Source organism: Microcaecilia unicolor, chromosome 6 (genome assembly GCF_901765095.1).
Source record: "Microcaecilia unicolor chromosome 6, aMicUni1.1, whole genome shotgun sequence".
Classification (NCBI taxonomy): domain Eukaryota; kingdom Metazoa; phylum Chordata; class Amphibia; order Gymnophiona; family Siphonopidae; genus Microcaecilia; species Microcaecilia unicolor.
The window spans coordinates 94,965,869-94,990,763 of record NC_044036.1 but is presented as its reverse complement, the minus strand read 5'-3'; the positions used below and the strand labels follow the sequence as shown (position 1 = coordinate 94,990,763).

At 46.7% G+C, this 24,895-nt stretch overlaps 1 protein-coding gene across 1 annotated transcript in view; it reads left to right on the top strand.

The window, feature by feature from the left end:
• The window catches only part of CACNA1E (calcium voltage-gated channel subunit alpha1 E), a 786,482-nt gene that overhangs the window by 443,982 nt on the left and 317,605 nt on the right, over window positions 1–24,895 (top strand). The window contains exon 10 of the mRNA XM_030206580.1: window positions 22,528–22,617. Coding sequence (XP_030062440.1) covers window positions 22,528–22,617 — 90 coding nt within the window. The remainder of the gene's footprint in view (window positions 1–22,527; window positions 22,618–24,895) is intronic.

The window sequence follows — 24,895 nt, the reverse complement described above, 5'->3', positions numbered from 1 at the left end:
CTGAGCAACCATTAATGGTAAATCTTAACCTTATTTACAGTCAGTGCTAGGTAGTTATAAGCAAGGAGATGCCTCATGGGCTTTTCTAACTATATTTCATATAAAAGTCATACTTTCTCAAATGAATTATAGTTTTGCATCCAGGGCCGGTCTTAGCAAGTGCGGGGCCCTATGCAGACCAATTTGACGGGGCCCCACCTAGCCCCGCCCCCACCCTAACTCCGCCCACCCTAACTCCGCCCACCCTAGCTCCACCCCCACCCTAGCTCCAGAGCCGGCCACCCCTCCCTCCGAGCTCCAAGACCCCCAAGCTCCAGGGCTTGTCGATCCTGCACAGTCAATGCCAACTGAAAACCATGTCTTTTTCACAAACACAGATACACCCTAATCCACTATAGAATAAGTAGTAATATTTAAACTTTCTATTTAGACAAAAATTAAACTGAACCCCCAAGATGCCAGACTCTGCATACAATACAACACCACAGAAACAGAAAATGTCCCCTAGTACTGTGCAAAATATAAAAACAACAGATGTAAATTTGAAAAAAAACTAACAAATACCAATCACCACTTTACAAATTAACAAATAGAAACAAAACAAATATAGAAAATAAAATAATACCATTTTATTGGACTAATACGTTTAGCTTTCAGAGGCCAAAACCTCCGTCCTCAGGTCAATACAGTATAGAGCTGTTACAGTATCCTATCCTGACCTGAGGAAGGGGGCTTTGTTCTCCGAAAGTTTCTCAAAATGTATTAAAATTAGTCTAATAAAAAGATTACCTTATTTACATGTTCTATTATAAACATTTATTAACACAGCTACAATACTACTTTATCCTAAAGCAAAAAAATAAAAATATATATTTTATTTACAGTTTGTTGTCTCTGGTTTCTGCTTTCCTCATCTTCTTTTCACTGTCTTCCTTCCATCCAGCATATGTCTTCACTCTCTCTCTGCCATCCAGTGTCTGCCCTCTCTGCTGTCCCCTCCATCCAATGTCTGCTCTCTCTCCCTGCCCCTTCCATGCACATCTGCCCTCTATCTCTGCCCCTTCCATTCACTGTCTGCCCTTTCTATCCCTTCCATCCACTGTCTGCCCTTTCTCTCTGCCCCTTCAATCCACCATTTGCCCTCCCTCTCCCATCCATCCGGGTCTGCCCTCCCTCTCGCTCCCCCTTCCATCCAGGATCTGCCCCCTCTCTGCCCCTTTTTTTCAGCCCCCAGTTCCAGCCCCACTATCCCACCAGTCCCCCATTTCAGCCCCCAGCCACTCCTCCCTGTCCCCTTTTCAGCCCCCAGTTTCAACCCCAGTCCCCAGCCCTTTTCTCTCACCAGTCCCAAGCTTCAGCCCCAGCCACTTCTCCTTATCTCCTTTTCAGCCCCCAGTACCCACAGTTTCAGCCCCTGCCCCTTTTCAGCCTCCAGTCCCAGTACTAGCCCCCTTATCCCACCTACCCTCCTTTTCAGCCCCCAGTTCCAGCCCCCTTCATCCACATGCCTTGTATTAGAGCCCCCCTTTTCAGCCCCAGAACCATTCTCCCACCTGACTCACGCATGCCCCATTTTCCCACCAGCCCCATGCATGGCCCCCATTTCCCATATGGCCCCTTCTCAAACCCCAGTTCCAGCCCCCTTCTCCCATCTGAGAACCCCCATCCCACACCCTTCTCCCATCTGAGTCCCCCTTACCCCCTCCCCCCAACTGAGAACCCCCATCCCACACCCTTCTCCCATCTGAGTCCCCCTTACCCCCTCCCCCAACTGAGAACCCCCATCCCACACCCTTCTCCCATCTGAGTCCCCCCCCCCCCCGACCCACCTACCAACTCTGTTCTCCTCCTGCTGCACCCACTAACTTTAAAAAAAATTGAGAAGTGCCGAGGCTATTACCTCAGAGGAGGGCGGGACTTAATGCAGGAAGAGCCTATTACCTCAGAGGAGGGCGGGACTTAATGCAGGAAGGCCGGCCTGATGATGTGCAGGAGATTTTTACTAGCAGGGCAGACGCGAGGCGCTGCCTGCTAGTCGGTGCTTCTCAATTTTTTTACAGAACAGCCATCGATCGTCGGGGGGCGGGGAGAGCGGCGGGCGGGGCGACCCCAGGCGTGCCGTGCGGGGCCCCCTTGAGCACGGGGCCCTATGCGGCCTTCTCGGTCGCCTCGCCCTAAGACCGGCCCTGTTTGCATCTATTTATATGTTGTGAGCACTCTGGAGGGCTGGTGCGAGGGAAAGGGGATAGTGGGTCTTTCAGCCGGCATCATCCCCGTTCATTCAGCCCAGCTAGGAGAACAGGGCGCCCTCTAGGGATCAAACGGCCAGGGAAAGCTGTAATACAGGAGAAAAACTACACTTCCCAGAAGCCAGTGCAGGGTCAGCTGAACTCCCAGGAGGGGGAGGGTGGAGTGACTGATTGGGAGATGAGGTCTGATCCTGGAGATGGGGAACAGCTGGTGGAGCTTGGGGAGGAGGAGATGGAGTGGAATAAAGAGGAGGTAGAAGGAGAAGGTAAGGAGGAGTGCATGGAGGTTGGAGGGTTTGCTCAAACTTCCTCAGGAAAGGTAAAGGCTTTGGTGGCGGGAGTGTGGCCCAAGCTGTGCATACTTGGAGAGGATAAGATAATCCAGTGGGGAAGCCACTGGTGGAAGAAGCTAACCCATAAACTATCTAAGGGTAGAAGATAGTGCTGATGAGGGGAGGCTACAATGGGGAGCAAGACAAAGGTTTGCTGGGTGTGATATTCTGAGTTAAGATTGGACTGTGTTAATAAGCTGAATGTGGAAAAACTGAACTGACTCTTGCATTCTTGATGAAGAAACTGCTTGAAGATTAAAGCTGTATTAAAAGATGCTGAGAGAATAAAGACCTGTGGTTTTCAAGAACTATAAGACTGCTGGAGGTTTGTGTGTCCCAGTCGTGAGCTGATCCTGGTTGCAGGTCAGCTGGGCAGCAGTTAAACTAGGACAAGCAGTGCAGCAAGGCCGTGGTTGCAGCTCGTACAGGGGAAAAGCTAGCCAAGCTAAGCAGGGTCGACCCCGGCTCTCACCTGGAAGGGTGACCTGGTTACAGAATGGTGGCAGTGGTGGGATTGTCTGAACAACCCGCCGGCAAAAGAAGCGTGCATTGCTCCGAGTTCCGGTAAGCATATACGGGACTCGGGTAACCAGGAGGAGGGGGGATATAGAGGGCCAGAGCTGTGTAATACCGCACTTGGAGAGTGTTCTTTGTTGTTCCCTTTCTGTCAGGTACCGGTGGCTAAGGCGACATGGAGTCGAAGGAGCTGCTGTCTTTTATGGCCCACCAGTTCCAAAAGCAGCAGGAAATGGCTCAGAGACTTCTAGAGGATTCCTTGGCTGCTTCTCGAGCACAGATACAACCGGTGCTGGAGGTGGTGCAGGAATTGTTACGGGCAGTACCCCTACCGAGGAAAGAGAGCACCTCATTGGAGGCTACAGCCACTGGAGCTGTGCCTGGAAGCCTGGAGCCTGGACGGGTTAATTGGCTGCCTTGGGGCAAATTAACAGAGCAGGACGACATTGAGGATTATCTGGGGACTTTTGAGCGGGTAGCATTGGCGGCTGCCTGGCCTCAAGAACAATGGACCATCAGACTGGCTCCCGCCCTGTCCGGGGAAGCCCTGGCAGCTTTTCGGAGCCTGTTGCCAGGGGACGTGGTGGATTACCAAAAGCTGAAAACGGCTATTTTGGACCGGTATGGGGTAAGCAGACAAACTTATCGCAGGCGCTTCCGGAGTTGGAGGTGGAGGGAGGGGGAGACTCCGAAGGCCTTGGCCCAGAAGCTGATGGACTTGGCTATCAAATGGTTAGAGCCTGATAAGAGGGCAGTGACCCAGTTATTGCAGGATCTGGTGCTGGAGCAGTTTTTAGAGGCTCTACCGGAGAGTATCCGGGTTAATTTGATCAGGAAGGGATGTGAGACTCTGGAAGAAGCTATCAAAGGCTTTGAATACTTCCTGGAGTCACAATACTCCAAGGGGGGAGAGGATGTCTGGCGGGGTGGTCGGGGTAAAATGTTCAAAGGATCTGGGTGGAGGGAGGAAGGGCCTAAGGAGGATGATAGAGTGTGCTACCGATGTGGGAAGTCGGGACATCTGAGGAGGGACTGTAGGGCCAAGTTGGGGCTCATATCTCAGGTAACCCCCTCTAAGGAACCCCAGTTTACGCATTGGGTTAAGATAGGAGGGGTCCCGGTGGAAGGACTTTTGGACTCAGGAGCGGACCAGACAATGTGCTCCCAGAAGTTGTGGGGGCAGATTGCCCGGAAAGGGGGTCAGCAGGGTAGGAAGAGAGACCGGTCTGTGGCTATTCAGTGCATACACGGGGCCTCCTCAAGGTATCCAGTCCGGCTAGTAGACATACAGGACCAGGAGGGCCTTCAGTGGGTGTGGGTGGCTGTACTTCCTAGGCTACCTCAGGATCTCATTTTAGGAAGGGATTGGGCTCCATTCACATACTGCCTTGGGGGTAAGCAAGCCTTGGTATCTACCCGGGCCCAGGAGAGGCAGGGAAAGGAGCAGGAACTGTCCCTGGCACAAGTATTTCCCTTCCAGGGAGAGGTTATGGGAAGGCCGGGGAAGACAAGGAAAGGCTCTCAGCAAAAGAAACGAGGTCAGGAGCAAAGGCGGCAGCATTGTCAAGAGCTCCTTCATCAGGGGAGGTTCCCAGGGGATACGGAACAGGTGTTAGAGAGATTCCCTGATTTTCCCAAAGAGCAAAAAGATGACCAGACATTGCAATATGCGTGGGAGCGGGTAGATCAAGAGGGAGAAACCAGCTTCCCTCGGTTTGTTAGTGACAAGGGGTTGCTATATCGGCTGTCCTGTTTAGCCGGGGGGAAGGAACCTCAGAAGCAGTTAGTAGTACCGAGGGGGTTTAGGGACCTGGTGTTACGGGTATCTCATGATCATATCTTAGGGGGTCACAAGGGGGCTCAGAATACACTCCGGCAGGTATTAAACAGATTTTACTGGCCCGGGGTGTATAAAGAGGTGGAACAATTTTGCAGCTCCTGTAGTCAGTGTCAGAGGGTATCAGAGCAAATACCGAACAGAGTGCCCCTACAACCCCTTCCCCGTATAGGGACTCCTATTACCCGTATGGCAATGGATATGATCGGGCCCATTGATAAGTCCCGAAGGGGGTATTCCTATATTCTAGTGATCATGGATATGGCCACAAGGTATCCCTGGGCCGTGCCGCTTCGTACCACCTCAGCGAAAGTTATTGCGGCCCAGCTAATTCGGATCTTTTGTGAGGTGGGGTTTCCTAGGGAAATGATTACCGATCGGGGGACCAATTTCATGTCACGAACCCTGGCCCAGGTGTGGGAGGCTTTCGGGATACAGCATATTCGGACCGCAGCTTACCATCCTCAGACTAATGGCCTGGTGGAGAGATTCAATAAAACCTTGAAAATGTTGTTGAGGAAAGGGTTAGGTTCCTCCCATGAGGAATGGGATCTATTGTTACCATTTGTTTTGTATGTGTGTAGGGAGAATGTTCAGGCCTCTCTGGGCGTATCACCATTTGAATTGATGTATGGGAGATCACCCCGGGGAGTGTTGGATGTGTTAAGGGAGCAGTGGGTTCCTCCGGAAGAGGAGGATAGGGATGTAGTGAACTATCTAGTGAAGCTGAAGGAACGGTTGCATAAATTGAGCCGCGGGGCTCAGCAACACTGGGAGAGGAGTCAGGATTACCAGAAAGCCTATTATGACCGGAAAGGGGTGGAGAGGGCATTGGAGGTGGGGGACAAAGTCTTGATCATGGTTTCAGACTCACCTCATAAGTTCACAGGACGCTGGAGGGGTCCTGCTGTCATAGAAAAGAAGTTAGGTCCAGTCACCTACTTAGTAAGGAATGAGCAAGGCCGGGAGCAGACCTATCATATTAATGTGCTTAAACCTTGGCAGGAGAGAAGGGGACTATTTGGTCAGTCTAGGATAGAAGCTGAGGAAGAATTAGGACCACAGATCACGGAGATATTTAAGGCAGGAGAACCGCAGATTGCTACTACATTGCCAGGGAGTCAGCAGAAAGAGGTTCAGGCACTGGTGGAGGAGTTTCGGGATGTCCTGACTCCTTGCCCAGGGGAAACTCACCTTATCATGCATGATATCATCTCGGAGCCGGGCCGGGTGGTCAGACAGAGACCTTACCGTCTCTCACCCCCAAAGAAACAAGAGGTGGTCCGACAGGTACAGGAGATGCTGGATTTTGGGGTCATTGAGGAATCTGTCAGTCCCTGGTCGAGTCCTGTGGTGTTAGTGCCCAAGTCCGATGGTACGTGGCGGTTTTGCATCGACTTTAGGCAAGTTAATGCGCTCTCTGATGCCGACGCCTATCCGATGCCACGTATTGATGAGCTTTTGGATCGCTTGGGTACTGCACGATATCTGTCCACCCTGGACTTGACAAAAGGGTATTGGCAGATCCCTCTGACTCAGGAGGCCAAGCCTAAGACAGCTTTCTCTACACCCATGGGGCTCTATCAATTTAAACGCATGCCGTTTGGTCTTAATTCAGCGGCTGCTTCCTGCCAGCGGTTGTTAGATCAGGTGTTAAGACCGCATCAGCAATATGCGGCGGCTTACCTGGACGATGTTATCATTCAGAGTGAGGATTGGCCCTCGCATATTATAAGGGTGAGGGCGGTATTAGAGGCTTTCCGTCAAGCAGGTTTGACTTTGAACCCGCAAAAGTGTTGTTTTGGGCAGGAGAAGGTTAAATATTTGGGATACTGGGTGGGGAATGGTCAAATAACTCCGCTCTGGGATAAGGTAGCGAGTATCCAGGACTTTCCATACCCCAAAAATAAGAAGCAGTTAAGGAGCTTTTTGGGCCTAGTGGGGTATTATAGGAGGTTCATACCCCACTTTGCCTCCATTGCTACACCCCTCACTAATAAACTTCAGAAGGGGTCCCCCAACAGTCTACGATGGGAGGAGGAAGGGCTGCGGGTGTTCAATGAGTTGAGAGTGGCCCTGTGTCAGGAACCCCTGCTGCGAGCCGTGGATTTTGATAAGCCCTTTGTACTGCAAGCTGATGCCTCGGGGGTAGGTTTGGGGGCCGTGTTGTCTCAGGTACACGAGGGGCAGGAACATCCCCTGATGTACCTGAGCCGGAAACTGCTCCCCCATGAGGTCAGGTACTCAACCATAGAGAGAGAATGTTTAGCGATAAAATGGGCCGTGCAGATGTGCCATTACTATTTAGATGGTCGGAAATTTACTCTGGTTACGGATCATGTGCCTTTGAGGTGGTTGGGCCAGATGAAAAATAGTAATGGTCGTCTCACAAGGTGGTATCTGGCTTTACAGCCCTATCAATTCAAGGTGGAGCATAGATCAGGCAAATTTCTGACAAACGCAGATGTTCTTTCGCGAATTGCCAGTACAGGCCAGGAGAAGACTGGCAATCGTTTGAGCAGGGGGGTGTGTGAGCACTCTGGAGGGCTGGTGCGAGGGAAAGGGGATAGTGGGTCTTTCAGCCGGCATCATCCCCGTTCATTCAGCCCAGCTAGGAGAACAGGGCGCCCTCTAGGGATCAAACGGCCAGGGAAAGCTGTAATACAGGAGAAAAACTACACTTCCCAGAAGCCAGTGCAGGGTCAGCTGAACTCCCAGGAGGGGGAGGGTGGAGTGACTGATTGGGAGATGAGGTCTGATCCTGGAGATGGGGAACAGCTGGTGGAGCTTGGGGAGGAGGAGATGGAGTGGAATAAAGAGGAGGTAGAAGGAGAAGGTAAGGAGGAGTGCATGGAGGTTGGAGGGTTTGCTCAAACTTCCTCAGGAAAGGTAAAGGCTTTGGTGGCGGGAGTGTGGCCCAAGCTGTGCATACTTGGAGAGGATAAGATAATCCAGTGGGGAAGCCACTGGTGGAAGAAGCTAACCCATAAACTATCTAAGGGTAGAAGATAGTGCTGATGAGGGGAGGCTACAATGGGGAGCAAGACAAAGGTTTGCTGGGTGTGATATTCTGAGTTAAGATTGGACTGTGTTAATAAGCTGAATGTGGAAAAACTGAACTGACTCTTGCATTCTTGATGAAGAAACTGCTTGAAGATTAAAGCTGTATTAAAAGATGCTGAGAGAATAAAGACCTGTGGTTTTCAAGAACTATAAGACTGCTGGAGGTTTGTGTGTCCCAGTTGTGAGCTGATCCTGGTTGCAGGTCAGCTGGGCAGCAGTTAAACTAGGACAAGCAGTGCAGCAAGGCCGTGGTTGCAGCTCGTACAGGGGAAAAGCTAGCCAAGCTAAGCAGGGTCGACCCCGGCTCTCACCTGGAAGGGTGACCTGGTTACAATGTCCATGCCATCCAAATGAACTTAAAATGTAGAGGTCAAAGGGTGAATGATATGACATAAATAAAATTTTATATTTAAACATAAGGTTGCAGAGTATTTGTCTTTCATACCTAATATAATTCTTGTATAATGCTTTCCTCATTCAGTCCCCAGTGTAAGGAAGAATGACAATATTTTCAATATGATAGATTTGTAAGAGGCTCTTGTACTGTATTGCAGTAGGATTGCACACTTTTACCTTTTACAGCAAAAATGAATATGCAGTAAGTAAAAAGCACTCCCTGCACCTGCCCTGCATTTACCACACAGGGCAGACAGTTAACGTAATATCAGCCCAGGCAGTAGCTGTGTATTAACATTCAACTGGAGAGCTACCTGCAGCAGCACCACCTTTTCCCATCCCTCATCACCTTCAGATCAGTTCTTCCTTCTAATCCCCTCCCAAAGTGACAGGGCAATCCGCTTCCCCCCCCCCCCCCCCCCGATCTGAGACGCTTCCAATCCTTAACACTCCCGATCAAAACTCCATTCCTCTCCCCTCGCAATCAAAGACCCCTTCCATCCTCCTTCTGAACCAAATCATTCTCATATCTTGGACTCCCCCAAACCCTCCATCCACCTCCAGGACTTACCTGAAGGCAAGGTTTGGTGGTCTAATGACAAGGAGCAGGAGCAATCCCCCCTCACTTCTGTTCTGTCCTGTGCCGGGGTCAAATGGCATTGCTGACTTCTAGTGGTAGTACCATACGATTACCACTAGGGGTCAGCAATGCCATTTTGAACCCAGCCCTAGAATGAAATGGGAGTGGACCAGGACTGCTTCCACTTCTTGCTACTGGACCACTTGTCTAATGGGTAAGTTCCAGAGATAGATGGGAGGACCACAGGGACAGTGTGTCTTTTGGGCACTGCCATAGGGGGGCTGGACTTTTGGGTCCCCAAATGGTGGCACCTAAAAGTCCTCTCTGTACTTATTTGCCCCTCTCCTGCACAGACCTCTGGTGCAAGGTGCTGGGCAGCACATGCGAGCTCCCCACTGACCTGCGGTGCAAGATGATGGGCCTGCAGCTGCAGATGGTGGTTCTAAGAGCAGAAGGAAGATGATAGCTGCCTCAAACAGTGCATGTGAGGCCACAATTCCCTGCATGGTGGCCAGTTCTATCCTCTCTCACAGACTTCACCTGGAAGAGCTATGATCTCCCTTCTGATCTGAGGACCATAAGAACCGCTGCCTATAACTGCTGGCCTAGTACCTTGTGGTAAAGGCGGTCATCTTAGCGGAGTTTTAAAACGGTTTGGACGGCTTCCTAAAGGAAAAGTCCATAGACCATTATTAAATGGACTTGGGGAACATCCACTATTTCTGGGATAAGCAGTATAAAATGTTTTGTACTTTTTTGGGATCTTGCCAGGTATTTGTGACCTGGATTGGCCACTGTTGGAAACAGGATGCTGGGCTTGATGGACCTTTGGTCTTTCCCAGTATGAGTCTAAAAAATAAAATAAAATAAAAATTCTACGTGATGATGGAGGGGGGGAAGAAGTTCAGAGAGGACTTTTAGATGCCACCATTTGGTCACTCAAAAGTCTGACACCAAAGTATACCGTTTTACAAATGGTGGTGCCTGTATGGCAGTGTCCAAATGTCCTGCTTTGCCATAAGGGTCCTGGGGTTACGGGGATGGTTAGGGTGGGAACAGGTGAAGGGTTTTGTATGATATGGGAGGGGCATGGCAAGGGGGCATAAGGAGTCTTTGAATAGAGGATGGTGAAGGATCATTAGAGGTCTTTGGTGGTGGGGGGAGGATCAGAAGGGATGGCTGATCATAGAGGTAGAGATGCATCTGTATTAGGGTCATGACTGCACCACTGGACTATTTTATAGAATATGCCTACATTTCCGTGCGGATTACAGAATACACTGAGCATCCGTGTGACTAAATTTAGTTGCGAGCAGGGGCGTAGCCAGACCTCGGCGGGAGGGGGACCAGAGCCCGAGGTCGTGGGGCACTGTTTAGCCGCTGACCCTCCCCCACCACTTTGGACCCCGCCGCAACCCCCCCCCCCCCCCCCCGCCGCTGCCACCGCAAAATCCCTCCCCCGTCGCCGCCAGGTACCTTGTTTGCTGGTGGGGGTCCCCAACCCCCACCAGCCGAAGAGTCTTTTTCAGTGCTGGTTGACTCTGGCGTCTTCGCTGTGTGATGATCTGTTTCGATCTCCTGACATCCTGCACCGTGCACGTCCTGTATGTAGCCCCATGCAGGATGTAAGGCATCAGAAACAGATTATCACACAACAAAGGCCAATTAGTGTCTATTCAAGGTATTTTATATCCTGCTAAATTCAGTAAAAAATCTAAGCGGGCTACATAAATATAAAACATAAATTGGAAAGTTAGGAAAGCTCACAAAAATTAGACATTCAAATATTTATCAAAAAGTTAGTTTTCAGTCCCTTTGCGGAATTGTAAATAACTAGAAATCACACGAACTTGTACAGATATGGAATTCCACATCTTACTAGCCTGAAAAAAAAGACGGAATCATCGATTCTTTTATAATGAATTTTCCTAACAGATGGATCCCCAACAACAAAGTAGAATAGAAACAAGAGCTCCTTCGCAATAAAAACTTGTTAAGTGGCAATTATCTGTGCTGATTGGCTTGTTAAGTAATTAAATTGCGTGCACAAATCCAACATACGACTAGATTTGCAAGCACAATTTTGGTCATGGAATATAGAATCTGGGTTTAGTGTGCACTAATTGTTAGCACACGCTAAATGCATTAGTGCACCTTAATAAAAGGACCTCTGAATGCATGTTCATGAAAGCACACCCCATCAAATATTATTATTATTAGCATTTGTATAGCGCTACCAGATGCACGCAGCGCTGAACACCTGATACAAAGAGACAGTCCCTACTTAAAAGAGCTTACAACCTAAATAATACAGACAGACAAAACAGTTACGGGTGAAGTAAGAGAAACTTGCCAGAAGAGTTCATGAGGAAGGATGTAGGGAGACTGAGAAGCTGCAGAATGAATTCCTCTGAAGTGAATGGTCAGAAGTTATCAGGGAGGAGTCTGGAAAAGAGCTCAGTGTGAAAAAAACTCCAAAATAAAACAAGTTTTTCTTTCAGTATCTCTAATGCCAGTCAATAGAAATAGAATAAAATAAAACAGAAAAGAAAATAAGATGATACCTTTTTTATTGGACTAACTTAATAAATTTTTTGATTAGCTTTCGAAGGTAGCCCTTCTTCGTCAGATCAGAAATAAGCAAATTGTGATAAGTAACAGCATATATAAGTGAAACATCAAAGTATTTCAGTGACAGTCTGAAAGGATGAGGGAGGGGTGTGAGAGACAGGGAGAGCCAGTGGATAAGGGACAGGGAGATAGGCATGGTGATCAGAGGGTGACAAAGCAGTGAAATTTCATGGTTTATAATGGGCTAGAAAACCCAGATCTTTGTTAAGTCCTGTCTGGTGGGTGTCAAAATATTTTTTTTTACTTCAAAGGTCTTGCGTTCCTGTATTGTTTTAAAGTTTCCTTTAAGTATTCTCACTATAATATCATTCGTACAGTGTTCTGGTTTTGTAAAGTGCTGCCCCACAGGAGTGGAATCCTGGCTGGCACTAGCATTTTTCATGTGATGTCTATGTAAATTAAATCTCTTCTTCAGCATCTGGCTTGTTTCTCCAATATAGCACCCTTCGTCACATTTTTTACACTGGATGACATATACTACATTGGAAGATGAGCATGTGAAGGATTCCTTTATGTTGAATATTTTTCCTTTGTGAATGATTGTGGGGTCTTGTGAAATGTTTTGGTATAGTTTGCAGCTGGATGTATTGCAAGGATGGGAAGGGAAGGCTAGACGTCGGGAGCGCCGCCTCCTTCCCTGACGCTGTGCTGCCGGAACCGCCACGGAGGTAAATTTAAAAAGAAAAAAAAAAGAAAAGGGATGTTGGGGGAAGAGAAGAGGGTGGGCAGTAAAGTTGAACAATGGGAGCGGGAGGGCAGGGGAGAAACGACAGCATGGATGCGAAGGGGGGGGCATGGATGCGAAGGGGGGGGGAGAAGAGGGCGGGCCAGGCTGGGACATGGGAGAGAGAGGAGCATGGATGCGAGGGGGGGTCATGGAAGGGAGAGAGGGGAATTGCTGGAAAAGGATGAATGGAGGGGGCAGGGGACAGAGGAGCATGGATGGGCATGGATTGGGAGGGCAGGGCTCAGGGAGAGAGGGGAATTGCTGGAAAGGGATGAATGGAGGGGGCAGGGGACAGATGGGCATGGATGGATATGGATTGCAGGGCAGGGCTCAGGGAGAGAGGGGAATTGCTGGATAGGGATGAATGGAGGGGGCAGGTGACAGAGGAGCATGGATGGGCATGGATTGGGAGGGCAGGGCTCAGGGAGAGAGGGGAATTGCTGGATAGGGATGAATGGAGGGGGCAGGTGACAGAGGAGCATGGATGGGCATGGATTGGGAGGGCAGGGCTCAGGGAGAGAGGGGAATTGCTGGAAAAGGATGAATGGAGGGGGCAAGGGAAAGATGGGCATGGATTGGGAGGGCAGGGCTCACACTCTCTCTCTCTCATATACAATGTCTTTCTGACTCTCACTCTCACACACTCTGTCTCACACTGTATCACATTCACTCTCTGTGTGCCACACAGTCACTCACACACTCGCTTGGTCTCATACACTCACTCTCACACAGAGAATCTGTGTCTCACACACACTCTCTCTCTCGCACACACACACACACACACACACTCTCTCTCACACAGAGAATCTGTGTCTCACACACACTCTCTCTCTCGCACACACTCTCATTCTCACACACACACACTCTCTCACAAACACACTCACACCCAGACTCACTCTCTCTCTCTCTCACACACACACACTCACACTTTCACTCCGACTCTCACACAGTCACTCTCACATACACTCTCCCAAACATACACACTCCGAGGAAAACCTTGCTAGCGCCCGTTTCATTTGTGTCAGAAACGGGCCTTTTTTTACTAGTTTCAAATATTTCAGAAAGCTTTCATTTTACCACATGGTGCTTATAAATTCAGAATTAATAAACATTGATACTGTGTTAGCTGTGGGGGTGACATTGATAGCACATTCTGGCATTAAGTGTGAGACTGTAAAAATATTAAAATATTCTGGGGAAAAATAGTCCAATTTCTCTCAGTTCTTCTGGCTTGCTGTATCTATTAAAACCCAAGAGCATGGTTTACCTGTGGGTGTAGACTTACATTGTGGCCAAGGGAGGTCTTGCAAGAGCAGTAGTAAAGGGGAAAATGCTTCTACAGGCTTACATGCAGCCACAAAATGCAACAGTTTACTGTCTGGTAGTTCTTTAGAGATATGTGTGGTAAGCTCTCAAAGGGTGCTTTCCTATTCAGTTGCATGAAAAACAATCTGGGCCACTGCTGCAGAAAGCTGTCAATCAAAGCTGAATAGGAGGTGGGCTACTCTGAGGAGGTGGCCCAATAGAACTGAAGCTTGAGCTTTTGGAGGGAAGTTTAACATTCTGAATTAAAGGAGAAGTCATGTCCCTTCCTCCCTTGAACTTTGCTCAAGAGGCTAACAAGAAGGAGAAAACTGCACAGGGATTGCCAGTCTGATTCACAGCTGTCCTCTGAGGCACAGATTGTCATCCATAAGAGAAGAGGCATAAAGTCATGGGGAAAATCTAATCTTGATCCTTTGAAAAAATAGTAACTGAGTGAAACTGCTGCCAAAAGAAAGTCCTTATCAGGAAAAGGACCTGAAAGCTGGAAGCAGTGGAGCTGGTGAGTGCTGATATCAAACATATAAATGGCAAGAGGCGTACTCACTCACAAATGCGCAGTAGAGACCCTCTCTGTCCCGCCTCTGCGTCAATACGTGATGACGGGGGCGTGACAGAGAGGGAACCTGCGCACCTGCGAGTGAGGGAACCGCCGTCGCCACCGCTCCCCCCACCTACCCGGAGTCACCGCCGCCACCCACCCTCCACCCGGCCCGGGTACCTGGCTTCACTATTTAAACCGCTGGAACGCAGCACACAGCTCATCTGAGCTGCCGTTGGCCTTCCTTACTTGCCTGTGTCCCGCCCTCGCTGACGTTACGTCACACGAGGGCGGAACACACGCAGAGAAGAAGGAAGGCCGACGGCAGGCAGCTCAGATGAGCTGTGTGCTGCGTTCCGGCGGGTTGAATAGTGAAGCCACGTACCTGGCCCGGGTGGAGGGGTGGCGGAGGGGACTCCGGGGGGGGGGGGGGCTTTCAACCCCCCCTTCCTTTACTAGCCCGTTTTTACGGGCTCAATGGCTAGTCTTAAAGTAACAGGAGATATAACTCTCCCAGGGTCTTATCAACTTACCTGTTCTGAAGCAGAAACAAGCATCTAGGAATGTAGAGCCACAAAGGAGCGCAAGAGAAGATAAATGTTAGTGGAACATAGAGGAACTGTTTGCTACAGAAAGAGAGAGAGAGAAGAGTAAAATACTGAGGTTTAACCACAGCCCATAATAAGTGGTAAAGAAGGGAGGCTACTGACTAACATCAAGGAGGATAAAGGCACCATAAGGAAGAGTAAGGATTATTACAACTATTCAGTTTGCAAGAAGGTGTGAAAGACAGATGAATTTGAAGAAAAGAGTACAGTTCAGAGGAGACCAAGAGTTACCAATCTAATGTGACTTTTTGATTCTTTTGTAATCATGTCATGTAATTATATATTATCTATTTGACTTTGGGGGATATTATCAAGCTGCATTAGGGATGTAAGTCATGTTAACGCAACTTAAATAGACTAACCGTAGCTTAACCTATTTTACTGCAGTGATATTTAAGTCACAGTGGGGTTAAATAGTAATGAGATGCAAGAGATGCAAATGCATGTAAAGCAGCTCGTTATTATGTACACACCATAATGCAACTTGCGGCAATACACTGCAAGTCATTATGGGCAGAAAATTACTGTAAAATAACTTAAAACTGGGACTCAAAACTGCAGACTGGTGCTCCCAGCAGGAGCTGAAAGAGGCCACAGTGCAGATTACCCCCCCCCCCCCATCCAAGCACTCAACACCCTGAGCACATATGCCCACCCCGAATCAACACCCCCACCCTGATCTAACACACTCAATCCAGACCCCCCCCAGCACATCCTCACCCTGATCAAAGCTCTCACCCCCTGATCACAACACCACCCATCCAGGCCCCCTAGCACATCCCCCACTGACCCAATCAAAGCTCCCACCCACAAAAAAATTCCTCTCTCGCACCCCTATGCCCATACCTCCATTCCCTGGTGGTCTAAGGTTTTCTGGGGCAGGATCGATCCCCATATGTTCCTACCCTTTCTGTGCCACCTGTCAAAATGATGCTCATAGTAGTCTCAAACAACTACCACTGGGGGGGGGGGGGGGGGTCATTTTCTGTATAAGAAAATATGACCTCCCAGTGGTAATCATGCTATTTTGACAAGGGGTGCTGGAATGTCAGGAGTGAATAGGGATTGCTCCTGCCTCAGGAACCCTAGATCACCAGGGAATGGAGGTATGGGCATGGGGGTGATTGAGAGGGATCCTTTGTGGGTGGGGGATTTGATTGGGGGTGGGGAATTTTCTAGTGGGGTCTGAATCGGGTGGTTGTGATCAGAGGTGGGGGTATGTGCTCTGGGGGGAGATATATCGGGGGAGACTGGATCGGTCCTTTTATGCTATGGCCCAGGAGCATTGGGCCATGGCTTTGAGGCCTGATGTTCCGGGGCCACTGGAATAATGTCTTCAGTTTATACAATCCACTGCTGTCAAACTCATTCATTTATCACACTGTTTTGACCATGTTGCAACACTCCTTTACTCAGAACAGTGGCTCCCCGTCTCAGCATGAATACAGTATAAAATCTTTGTACTTCCCTTCAAGGGGCAACTACCTACCTCACCTGTCTACATTAACAATCTCTTGATCCCCTACGCTACCCCCAGTTCCCTCCACTCCTCTAAAGCCAACCTGTTACTGCCCGCACCCCCAGCACTTAGCTTAAACATATCTCATGAAACTGCTTTTAGCTACCTGAGCCCCAAGCTCTGGAACAGTCTTCCACCAAATATTCAGTCTGAACCCTCTTTTTCAAAATTCAATTCTGCTTTACAACTCATCTGTTCTATGATGTTTTTGGCTCTAGTATTTTCTGACTTTCCTCCCCCTTCTTTCATCCCCTGCCTCCCTTGGCCTGTTTTTACTACTACTACTTATCATTTCTATAGCGCTACTAGACGTACACAACACTATACACTTGAACATGAAGAGACAGTCCCTGCTCAAAAGAGCTTACACTCTAATCAGGACAAACAGGACAAATAAGGGTTAGGGGAATTAATAAGGTGGGAAAGTTAAAACATACAAGGGTACTGTACAAGTGAATAGGGGTTAGAAGTTACAAGCAGCATCAAAAAGGCGGGCTTTTATCCTAGATTTGAAGATGGCCAGAGATGGAGCTTGACGTATTGGCTCAGGAAGTCTATTCCAGGCATAATGTGCAGCAAGATAAAAGGAATGGAGTCTGGAGTTGGCAGTGAAAGAGAAGTGTACAGATAAGAGAGATTTACCTAATGAACGGAGTTCCTGGGGAGGAGTGTAGGAGTGTAGGGAGAAAGAAGAGTGGAGAGGTACTCAGGGGCTGCAGAGTGAATACACTTGTAAGTCAATAAGAGGAGTTTTAACTGTATGTGGAAATAGATAGGGAGCCAATGAAGTGACTTGAGGAGAGGGCTAATATGAGCATAGCAACACTGGCGGAATATGTCCTGCAGCAGAATTTTGAACAGATTGAAGTGGAGAAAGATGGCTTAGTGGGAGCCCTGTGAGAAGCAAGTTGCAATAGTCTAAGTGCGAGGTGATAGTGTGGATAAGGGTTTTGGTAATGTGCTCAGAAAGGAAAGGATGAATTTTGCTGATGATATAGAGAAATAAATGACAGGTTTTAGCAGTCTGTTGGATATGTACAGAGAAAGAGAGAGAGAGAGGAGTCAAAGATAACCCCAAGGTTACGAGCTGATGAGACAGGGAGGATGAGAGTTTTATCCACAGAGGTAGAGAATTTATTTATTTATTTGTTTGTTACATTTGTACCCCACATTTCCCACCTATTTGCAGGCTCAATGTGGCTTACATAGTACCGTAATGGCGTTTGCCAATTCGGTTGATAACAAATACAGGTGGTCGAAAGAGGTAGGTGTGTATTAGGCACCATGAGGATCAAAGGGAGTGAAGATTGTATATTGTCTAATTTTTTTTTGAAAAGGTTGGTTTTTAATGATTTCCTGAAGATTAGATGGTCATGGATTGTTTTCACAGCTTTTGGGAGTCCATTTCATAGTTGTGTGCTTATGTAGGAGAAGCAGGATGCGTAAGTTGTTTTGTACTTAAGTCCTTTGGATAATGTAGGTTTAGGTATGATTGTGTTGATCCGAATCTGTTTCTGGTTGGTAGATCTATGAGGTCTGTCATATATCCTGGGACTACTCTGTAGATAATTTTGAGGGGCATAATCGAACGTCGCTGGCGAAATAGATCGCCAATTTTGTTTTTCAGCAATAATGGAAAAAATGCCGGCCATCTCAAACCCGGCGAAATCCAAGGCATTTGGTCATGGGAGGAGCTAGCATTTGTAGTGCACTGGTCCCCCTGACATGCCAGGACACCAACCGGGCACCCTAGGGGGCACTTCTAAAAATGTTTAAAAAATACACAAATAGCTCCCAGGTGCATAGCTCCCTTACCTTGGGTGCTGAGCCCCCCAAATCCCCCCAAACCCACTCCCCACAACTCTACACCATTACCATAGTCCTTATGGGTGAAGGGGGGCACCTACATGTGGGTACAGTGGGTTTTGCGGGGGGGGGTTAGAGGGCTCAACATTTAGCACATGTGTAAGGTGGGGGGGGGGGGGGATAGACCTGGGTCTGCCTGCCTGAAGTGCACTGCACCCATTAAAAACTGCTCCAGGGACTTGCATACTGCTGTCAGGGAGCTGGATATGACATTTGAGGCTGGCATAGAGGCTGGCAAAAAAGTGTTTTATTTTAATTTTTTTAGTGTGGGAGGGGATTGGTGACCACTGGGGAGGTCATCCCTCATTCCCTCCAGTGGTCATCTGGTCAATTGGGGCACCTTTTTGAGGCTTGGTCGTGAAAATTAAAGGGCCACGTAAACCCAGCGAAATACTGATTAATGCCGCTTTTTTTTTTCCATTATCCGCAAAAGCCGGCCATCTGGTAGCCATGCCCATGCCCGCCCATGTCCTGCCTTCGCTTTGCCGCCAACACGCCCCCTTGAACTTTCACCGGCGCGGCTACAGGAAAGCGACGATGGTGTCAAAAACGCCGCTTTCGATTATACCGCTTTTGCCGCTTTTGCGAGATCACCGGCCATCTTCCAATTTATGTCGGAAGATGGCCAGCGATCACTTTCAAAAATAAGCCTGTTTGTGGACCAAAGTGCAGATTTTGAAGATGATTCTTTCTTTGATTGGGAGCCAGTGCAGCTTTTCTCGAAGGGGTTTAGCACTGTTGAATCGTGTTTTACCAAATATCAGCCTGGTTGCTGTGTTTTGGGTGGTCTGGAGTTTTTTTGTGAGTTGTTCTTTGCATCACACGTAGATTCCGTTGTAGTAATCTGTATGGCTTAGGACCATTGATTGTATTAGGTTTCGGAAAATTTCTCTTGGGAAGGGAATGGAGAAACAGGAGTGGTGGGTTTAGGGGGAAAGACAAGAAGCTCAGTCTTGGTCATGTTTAGTTTCAGATGGTGGTGAGACATCCAGGCAGCAATGTCAAACAGGCAGGATGATACTTGGGCCTGGATTCCTGCTGAGATTTCTGGTGTGGAGAAGTAGATGTGGGAGTCATCAGCATAAAGGTGATACTGAAAACCATGGGATGAGATCAGAGCACCAAAAGAAGAAGTATAGATGTAAAAAGAAGAGGTCCCAAGACAAAGCCCTGCTGTACACCAACTGATAGTGGGATAGAAGTGGAGGAGGATCTGCCAGAGTATACACTAAAAGTGCAATGAGAGAAAGAAGAAGAAAACCAGGAAAGAACAGAGCCCTGAAATCCAAGTGAGGACAGTGTATCAAGGAGTAGGCGGTGATCAACAGTGTGAAAAGCAGCAGATAGTTCAAGAAGGATGAGGATAGAATGGATACCTTTGATCTGGCCAAGAACAGGTCATTGGAGACTTTAACAAGGGCTGTTTCAGTTAAGTGAAGAGGGCGAAAGCCAGATTGAAGTGGATCAAGAATAGCTTGAGATGAAAGAAAGTCAACACAATGGCAGTTAATAGCACATTCCAGTATCTTGGATAAGATACGGGTTTTTGATATACCGCAGAGTCGCCACTGCAGGACCCCTTGCGATATATCAAATACTGCAAAATAAAATAAAATAAATAAATAAATAAATATTCTTTTACCACGGGATTCACCAGCCTGCAGTACTGAGATACCACTGGTTGTTGAATCCTGTGGTAAATCAAGGTACAGTAAAAGCTCGTCTTTTACAGCACCTTGATAACTAGATCTCTTTTCTATCTCTGTTTTTATATATCCTTGTACATTATTGAAGAGTCCAATAAAAGGGACATTAATTTTACTGTATATAAGAACAGTCTCCCGTTTACCTTTTTCCCTTTGAATCTTTAATTCATTATTAACTTTTAAGCCTGCCATTAGGAGACCTTTATTAGTTTGTGTGCATGGTAATAGAAGTTCTGGAGTGCATTTTGGTCACAGACCTTAACTAAATTCAGCCCCAGTATCTGACAGGTCTGCTACACATGTTCTGTATTCTTGTCATTTCTTCTCCATCTTGGAATCTTTATTCAGCAGCTCGTCCTTGAAATGTAGTTAAATATACTACAAGGTCTCTATTAGATAATGTCTTTCAAGAGAAAAATATGTTCTAGGTGGTAGACATATCTCTGACACAGGTTCTAAAGAGACATTTGTGTTTGGAATGTTTGAATAAATGGCATAGGAGTGTGCAGGCCAAAAATGTTTTTCTGCCCCCCCCCCCCCCCCCCAATTGTCATTTCTGAATTTTTTTCAACTTTTTCATTTTGGGGGCATTTTCATTAATAGTATGAACTACTGCTGAGTAGTATGCAGTAGTATTCATTTGTACACACTAGTGTGTAATATAGAATGCACTATCTATCAATAGATGCTCTAAGATTAAAGTTTTGACAATAAGGGTATGTTTACTAAGGTGCGTTAGCATTTCTAACGTGCCTGTAAAATTAAGGCGTATTAAATGCTAACCCACCTATACATTTCTATGGGTGTGTTAGTGTTTAACGCATGTAAACAGTTTACGTGTGTTAAAACTGCTAACGCGCCCATAGTGCCCCTTAGTAAACATAACCGTAAAAGGTCCCCTGGGTCTTTTATAAAATGCATATAGGGAGAATTTTGATTAGGTCACCCAAGTTAGGTGCTGGGATGATCTGTACAAAGTGTGAATTCTATAAAGGTCATTTCATATAGAGCAGGCTTTATAGAATACTAGCTTAGTGTGCATTTCACGCCTAACTTTGGGTGCAAGCATTTGTGTCTGCCAAAGACTGGTGTAAATGAACATTTAAACAATATCCTAGCATGCACAGGAAGCCAATGAAGCTTTTTGTAATAAAAAGAAATACTATCATATTTTTTAATGAATAAATCAGACATAATGCAACATTTTGAATAGTATAAAGTTTCTTTAGCATTTGTTTTAAAGCGCCTAGATAGATTATATTACAATAATCTAATAGACTCAGAATCAAGGATTGTACTGTAAGCCAGAAATGATCTCAGTCAAAATATTTCCGTACACATCATAAATTACGCATCATGAAGAATGATCTTTGAGTAAGACTATCTGAAACTCTAACGATAACTTATCTAACACAATCCCCAATACCCTTATAAAAGGGGAAAACTGTGATACCATGTCTGATTTATCATCAGACTATTTTTGCCTACATCTGTAGAATGACTTTTCATGTGTATACACTCCATAGCAGGGAAGGACGCCTTCCTGAGAAAGGCAAACTTTGACCAAGGAGAGGTGGATTTGCTTTTTTTTTTTTTTTTAAGAGGTGAGCAAATTTCCACCTTTAAGCACTCCTCCAACCACCAGATCTCAAAAAACAAGTTATTTGGGTATTACATGTGATCTTGAGTAGGTATACATGCTTGTAGGTAACAGTGCTATTATGGAATACCTGTATTCTTGGGACCCCCCCCCCCCCTTGAATATATCTACTTTCCCTGTGTATAAAACTCTGCAGGTTGTACACTATTCATGTAAGTACAACCCATGATAGGGAAGTTGTTCCCTATCATGGGTTGTACTACTTATTTGTGTATTTCTTTACTGCTGGTTTGGATCTTGCAGACCACTTGCCTGTGTGCTTTTTGGGTATTTATTTGCATAGCGGCAGAGAGGGGGGGCAAAATTCCCCGGGCCCGGCGCCGGGGTCTCTCTCTCTTTCCTGCTCCTGACAGGATCCGGGTGATCGCGTCCCAACAGGAGCAGGAAAGAGAGAACTCCACTGCCGGGCCCCCTTGCATTGCCTTCTTAGCAGCTGCTGGGCCCTCAGGCCGCGCATGCTCAGTTTTGAGACTGAGCATGTGTGATCTGAGGAAAGCAGGGGCAGGCAATGCTGTGCAGAGGAAGGAGCCGCAGTGTCTGCAGCTGGCAGGGCCAACCAAGGTACTTTGGGCAGGCGAGCGGTAGTGGCGCTGACGATTTTTTGGGGGAGGTGGTGGCAGCGGCAATGATGATTCTTCCCTGGGCCTGGTGGCGGCGGCCCTGCCCTAGCTCAGTCTCTCGGCGGCCTTGTTTATTTGTGTAGATAGTGCCTAAAGTTTAAAAAATTACTTTTGTAGTCACTAAGAGGGTCTTTTGCTAAAGGTGCGCTAGTGTTTTTAGCTCATGCTAAAAATCAGCTGGTGCTTAATACTGAGTTGCTTATGGGCATCTCAACATTTAGTGCCAGCTGATTTGTAGCAAGAACAGCAAACGATAGCACACCTTAGTAAAAGGCCCCCTAAAGGGGGATTTAATGGTCCATACAAGTGTGGCAATGTTGCCCTATGATTTCCTTTAAATTATGTATTTCCAGTGCTCAGAAGAGCGACAATTAAAAGAAGCAGAACAGAAGTCTTGCATCGTGACTCCAGCGATGACCACTGTGTAGATATCTCATCTGTGGGTGAGTATTAATGTTTTGTTAAGAATTTGATCTTTTTCAAGTTTAGCGCATGAAGAGCAGCATTTTTAAGATAAGCAGCTGTGTGTATAAGATTATGCAAACTGAAAAGCAAACAGATTTGAAATCAATATGAGATTTCAAAAATCATATTAGAATATAATATATTCCAAAGTGGGAATTTTGGAAGGCCACTCTGCATGGTCTACTTCTATTTTTTAAATTTGAGGTTCATAAAAATATATTGCATATGAAGCCCAATTTTGGATAGAGTGTCTGAGTAGATAAAGGGATGTCCAAATCAAAACATTTACAAAATGAGGGAACTGATATTCAGACCACAGGAGGTAGCTGAGTTGCCTCCTGCAGTCAGCCCTGAGCCTGGATATTCAGTGCCGGGCCTGACTGAATATCCAGTCTATTTTTGGCTGGTTTAAATATAATTGGCCAAGCCAATATTCAGCGCTGGCCGGTTATGTTTATTTCAACAAAAATAGACCAGGGTTTCACGCAGCCAAATATGGCCGCCAACCTTGCACTGAAAATCAAGAGATAGCCGGTTATATTGGGCAATATAACCGACTCGCTGCTAACCAACGATATTCAGTAGGACACAGCTGGCTATCTCCCGCTGAATATTGCTGGATAGTCAACTATGTACCATTTAACCGAATACGTGTTGTTCCTGGCCGGTTAAATGGTTTTGAATATCGGAGGGAAGGTATTTTACAAAAGGCTCATTGAACCCAGGACCTTTTGTAAATTTCCTATAACTATTTTACAAAGAAGCATGTTCAAAAAAGGACAACATAATCCTGGGCTCTGCATACGCAAATAGTAACATAGAAAGGATGTCCAACTCAGAATAAGGATGCTCAAGTCAGTAAGTTGCATATGGATGTCCATTTCATATGCACTTTAGAACAGGATTGGCCAACATACAACCTACTCTAAAATACATGAGAATTGGACGTTCAGGTACTGATTTCCTCCAGCAGGAACATCCATTTACGAACTGAAATGTCTAAACTATGTATAGGGCAAAATAAAGGACATGGACAGCTTTGTGGTAGCATAGCAATGTGCATATTATAAAATGACCAGAGAAATGGGCATTTGGAGGAGTAGCCTAATGGATAGAGCAGCCTGCTGAGAACCAAGCCGGGGGATGCTGGGAAGGGCTGGTGGAGTTGGTGGGAGGCCTGGGGGGGGGGGGGGAGGCAGGAAAGGTATTTTTCTTGGGGTGGTGGGAGGGGGGGGGGGAGTCATGGCTACATTTTCGGCTTCAGTTCTGGTTCTGGCCAAACCAAGCAGTGAATTTCCACCACAGATTCGGTTTCGGTCAGCCTCCAGGAGATACTAATGTTCCCTAAAGCATTACACAAGCTAATGCTATTATTACAAGTTATTTTCCCTCTGGTCCTATTTTATTCAAAGGACCTAGTTACTAATAATGCACATTAACAGTACTATTGTACATAAATGCGGTAGCACATGCTCATCTTCATGTTCATTTTAATTTGATAAACCGCATATATGTCAGTGACAACAAAGTGGTTTACAAGAAAGTGAAAATATAGAGAAGACAATCATACACAAGGTAGGACAGACAGGAGGATCGTTAACAACAAAACATATGAGGGAATTAACACAATAATTTAATAAAAATGTTCATAAGCTTAAATGACACAATAGGATATAAAGGTAGGATAAAGGGGAAGTCATGGCAGAGAACAACAGAATCAAGAGTAAAATCTTAAGGTGAGAAAGCCTGACAAAAGTAGTGAGATTTTAGAAGGGATTTGAATTTTTTGAGTGGTCACTATTCTAATGTCCAAAGGCAACCTGTTCTAGACAGTTGGTGAAATTACACTAAAACATGAGTCTCTAGTAAAATTCGATACTCGGTTGGCATCGGTCAGCATTTTATGTCCACTACTGGCTCTGTTCAATATCCGGTTGTAAGTTGGCTGCTACTAAAACTTATCAGTTAAGTGCAATACTCAGCCCTAAACCACATAAGATAGGACTGCTTTTTATGTGGCCCATTTTATGCGGTTATCTTATGATGTTAAGGGGTCCTTTTACTATACTGCATAGGCGCCTAGTGCACCCAACACCCGTCAATTTGGAGTTATCACCTGGCTACCGTGTGGCCCGTGTGGTAATTTCATTTTTGACACACATCCACTACGCACACCAGAAATATATTATATTTTCTGGCACGCGGCAAAAATTGGGCAGTAACTCTCACTTGATGCACATAGGCAATTACTGCACG